We start from the raw sequence: 4,225 nt of genomic DNA, 5'->3' as shown, positions 1-4,225 counted from the left end.
AATAACGCGTGGTATTACATATGGGTGGCACCCAGTTGGACACGGATTAATTGGACACGAGCCACTCAGTTGGACACAGCGCTTGAGACTACAAAGTTCCTAAGCACCGGTCACTGTGATTGGTGTCCAATCGAGCCGTGATCAATCGGGATCACCCCTTACATATCTTGGGTAATGCTAGTGCCGGCGATACTGTAACTTTGAAGCATTATAACTTGAAAAGTGCTTCATGAAAAAATATTTCATTATAGCGTTTTGGAAAGCTCTCGACATCAACTATTAGATCCTTGAATCAAAAATAGGGTGTTCCATTTAAGAAAATCAATGTAACCTTGACCTGACCTTGGCTACGCAACCTAAGGTCAAACTGATAGGATCAGTAAATAGATATTTTTAAACCATATAACTTTTGTCTGAAACACTTTTCTGTAAAACTTATATTTCCCGAGATATTTAGGTGTCCCGACCTTTTTGGGACATCCTGTATATAAAATACATTAACGAATACTTGTTAAGAAAACCACGCGTACAAATTGATAACATGAAACAATAGTGAGTTACCATAAATATTAGTACAATTGTAAAATACAGTTAGTGGCAGAAAAATGAAGATAATTACCTAAAAATAAAATTAACAAATATAAGGAAGACCAAAGCAGCATGAATTACGGAGTATCATGGATCATTGACTTAGACTTAGAGTAATTCAGTGTTTAAATTAATATAACTGGTATTATACGATTGTTGCATGCATTTTTAGATATAATTAATTTATTTATATAAAAAAAATTAGAAAAAATCTTATATTTAAAAGTACTTTTAGGAGTTTAAACTTTTGTTGCTGCGGTCTCCCCTATATCTAAATAAAACTAATACAAGATTATGTTGTACGGCGGTAAAGGTTCCTAAACAAATAGATTATTTAAGAATACCCTTAGCTTTGAATACATCCCTCATAAATCCCTTCAGATATTTTATCTCCTGCTGCAAGTTTTTCATCTTTTCTTTTAACTTCTCATTGTGCTCCGCCAGTTCGCGCTCTTCGCCCTGTATCTCTATGATCTCTTGTTTCTTTTTCTGTCTATAACGTGTGGCAGCGTTCTTATTCTGTTCTTTTTTCCGTACCTTCTTGTCCTCAAGAGACGATCGAGAATACGGCTTATGGCGATGCTTCGAAGAATCATGAACTGTTTGTTTCAGGCTTGTTCTTTTCTCGGTTTCGAGACTCCAATCGGGGTCGTCAATGGAATCGTCGGCCGAACTGCTATTGGAGCTGCACGGACTTACGGGAGACGGTATATCCTTGGTGTGTGAGCGAACGTATTCATCCACCACCGCTAACTCGTTCGCAACATCCCCGCCAAGCGGATTTAGCGAGTCTACGTTGTCGGTGTTCCACTGACGCGGTATATTGCCCACATACAGCGGTTGTTCTGTTGGAGCTATGTTATATATCGGTTGATCGTTGGCGAACGATTCCATAGGCTGCAAGGTGACCAGCAGCTGCGTGTCCACATTGACCGATTTATGCGAGGGTGATTGCGGAGGAGTAAGCGTCGAACTGGTTGGTGGAATGATCTGATGGCAAGCCTCGACGTCACCCAAAACCGTTTCAAATTCCTGCAAGAGGGTTTGTGTGTTATCATGTTGTTGCTGTTGCTGCTGCAATGTCTTCGTCACCGTCAGTGGATAAATGACGGTGGAGTAAACCGGCAGCGGTGATTTGTTTTCGGGAAGAGATATTTGTTCAAATATAGGCAGCTCTATCTTTTCCTCCAGCCAATCTGAGAAGGGTTCTGAAAGCAAACAGACGATCTTGATTAGAATGACAGTTGTTTGCGCAACTTGGTTTTAGTGTGGCTCTCTGTGGAATAAAATCCGAGACATATATGAAAAGTGATAGGGAATGACAAGTTTCAACTTATCAGAAATTGCGTATGCCAGAATACACGATTCTGATACAAATTAAAATCTGTTCTGCGATAACAAATTAAAATTCTTTGTTCCTATTGCCTGTGCTTTTCAATTATATGCATTAGGTTAATCCGTTAAAATTCCTTATATATAAGCAAGAATTTGAATTTTTTATTGATCTATTATATATCAAGCTCATTACGAAGAAACTTATATTGTACTATTATATAGATTTTATAGATTTCTTCTATTTTACAGACTTTTCTTATTATAGTAATATTTCTATTCTACACTTATTACAGTAATAATATATATATTTATAAACTTTATTGAATTAAATGTATGCGCTGCAATTAGCGGACAACATTCAAACTTACTTAAGAAATTCTACAGTCCGCATGCAAACAATATCGCAAATTCTTTGGGTAGTGATATGCGCGGCCGATGGCGCCGTAGATCGAAACGCGCCTACCCTGTTTCTAATTGACATCGCGTATCAGTTCGCGCGCCACGCTCGTGATGCATTCATTCGTTTGCAAATGAATCACACTGGCGATATTATATTTCCTAGTATGTGTGCATTGTTATTGGATAATGTGAGACGCAATAATACGTCTCTGAAAATATGGCATGGCTGGCAAATATTTTACGATGTCTAAGAATGATCGATCCTCTTATTTTCCATAACGTTAAGACTGTTTACCGCGTATTACGTTCCGTAAAAAAATTATGTTATCCATATTTTATCGACGGCGTCGAATCGAGTTTTCTTCCTCATTCTTCAGTGGCAGCACTTGTAGTGCTCAGGAAAGAGATTAATTTTATGTAAACGTGTCCTGAGTAACATGTTATTCGATAATATTCTTTTTATGTATCAATTTGATTAAAAATTTCAAGCTGATAGCTAACAGTACTTGCAACGTGCACGAACAATAAATAGGTGTGGCGTATTAATACAATTTCATGGACATTAAGTAGGAAAACAAGTTCCTCATTTGCAATCTCATTTATAATGAGATTAATTGCTGGGCTGCAGCGACGATTTTTTTTATTTCGTATGCAAAGTGATGTTTATGAAAAATAATACATTTTTTTAAATCGTTACTAATGACTGCACATGCGTTGATAGCCTTATAGAACTTGGACGAATGCTTCAAAATGCTCTTATCTTTCTGAAAGATTTCACCTTCTCGAGGACGTAATCGATCAAGGATCTACAATGTATAAGTGAATAATTTTCGCACTCTCTACGACAGCCGTGACCTATTTTATGAAACTTTGATCAGTAGCTATTGGATGTTATCTTCATTTAAATACAAGAGGGCATGAGGTTAGATAAGACCATTTCTGTATTCGGATGACGTTAAGTGTTAGAAGTGCACAAAGAACTTTCAGGAAAACAGAGATACGCGGCGAGTGCAGTTAAAATGTCATCAAATAAAAAAAAATGCTACTATACATGTACATACCGTATTTTTAAATAAGATACTGTTTTAATTGCACTCGCATGTTTTCTTAAAAGTTCTCATATATATATATACTGAATTCATTATCATAACTTTTGTTTCTTAAGAAAATGGATTGACATCAAATATATTAGGTGTACAACTTTGCTTCCGCCGTCTTTTTTCCGAAATTCGAGGCTTTATTGTAAAAAACTGATTATACATTTATGATTCAAAGTATTGTCCATCGCTGGCCACTACTTTATCCCATCTTTCGGGCAGCGTACGAATCCCGCGTCAAAAAAACTGGTCATCTTTTGAGGCGATCCACGAATCGATCCAATTTTTTACTTCTTCATAAGACCGGAAGTGCTGATCAGTCAGGCCGTGTGCCATTGATCGAAACAAGTGATAGTCAGAGGGAGCAATGTCTGCATCTGGAGAATACGGCGGGTGGGGTAGGACTTCCCATTTCAACGTTTCCAAGTATGTCTTGACCACTTTCGCAACATGGGATCGAGCATTGTCATGCTGCAAAATCACTTTATCGTGTCTCTCGTTGTATTGCGGCCGTTGGTCTTTCAATGTTCGGCTTAAACGCATCAATTGCGTTCGATCGCCTGTGATTGTTTCAGTCGGTTTTAACAGCTCATAATACACTACGCCGAGCTGGTCCCACCATGACCTTGGAGCCGTGAATATTCGGTTTGGCCGTCGACGTGGAAGCGTGGCCGGGAACTCCCCATGATTTTCTGCGCTTGGGGTTATTGTAATAAACCCATTTTTCGTCCCCAGTCACAATGCGATGCAGAAATCCCTTCCGTCTTTGCCTTTCAAGCAGCTGTTCACAAGCAAACAAACGCCGT

General features: G+C 38.3%; 1 protein-coding gene across 2 annotated transcripts in view; it reads right to left on the bottom strand.

Annotated features, from left to right (window-relative positions):
* Positions 1 to 440: 440 nt before the first annotated feature.
* Positions 441 to 4,225, bottom strand: part of crc (bZIP transcription factor crc) — a 13,815-nt gene continuing 10,030 nt past the window's right edge. For both annotated transcript variants that reach the window (XM_018511709.1, XM_018511710.1), the window contains one exon: positions 441 to 1,796. In XM_018511709.1, coding sequence (XP_018367211.1) covers positions 919 to 1,796 — 878 coding nt within the window. In that variant the 3' untranslated portion in view covers positions 441 to 918. The remainder of the gene's footprint in view (positions 1,797 to 4,225) is intronic.

This window comes from Trachymyrmex cornetzi, unplaced genomic scaffold, assembly GCF_001594075.2.
Source record: "Trachymyrmex cornetzi isolate Tcor2-1 unplaced genomic scaffold, Tcor1.1 scaffold385, whole genome shotgun sequence".
NCBI lineage: Eukaryota > Metazoa > Arthropoda > Insecta > Hymenoptera > Formicidae > Trachymyrmex > Trachymyrmex cornetzi.
Note: the sequence above shows the minus strand (reverse complement) of the source record. Positions and strands in the feature narration are given on the sequence as shown.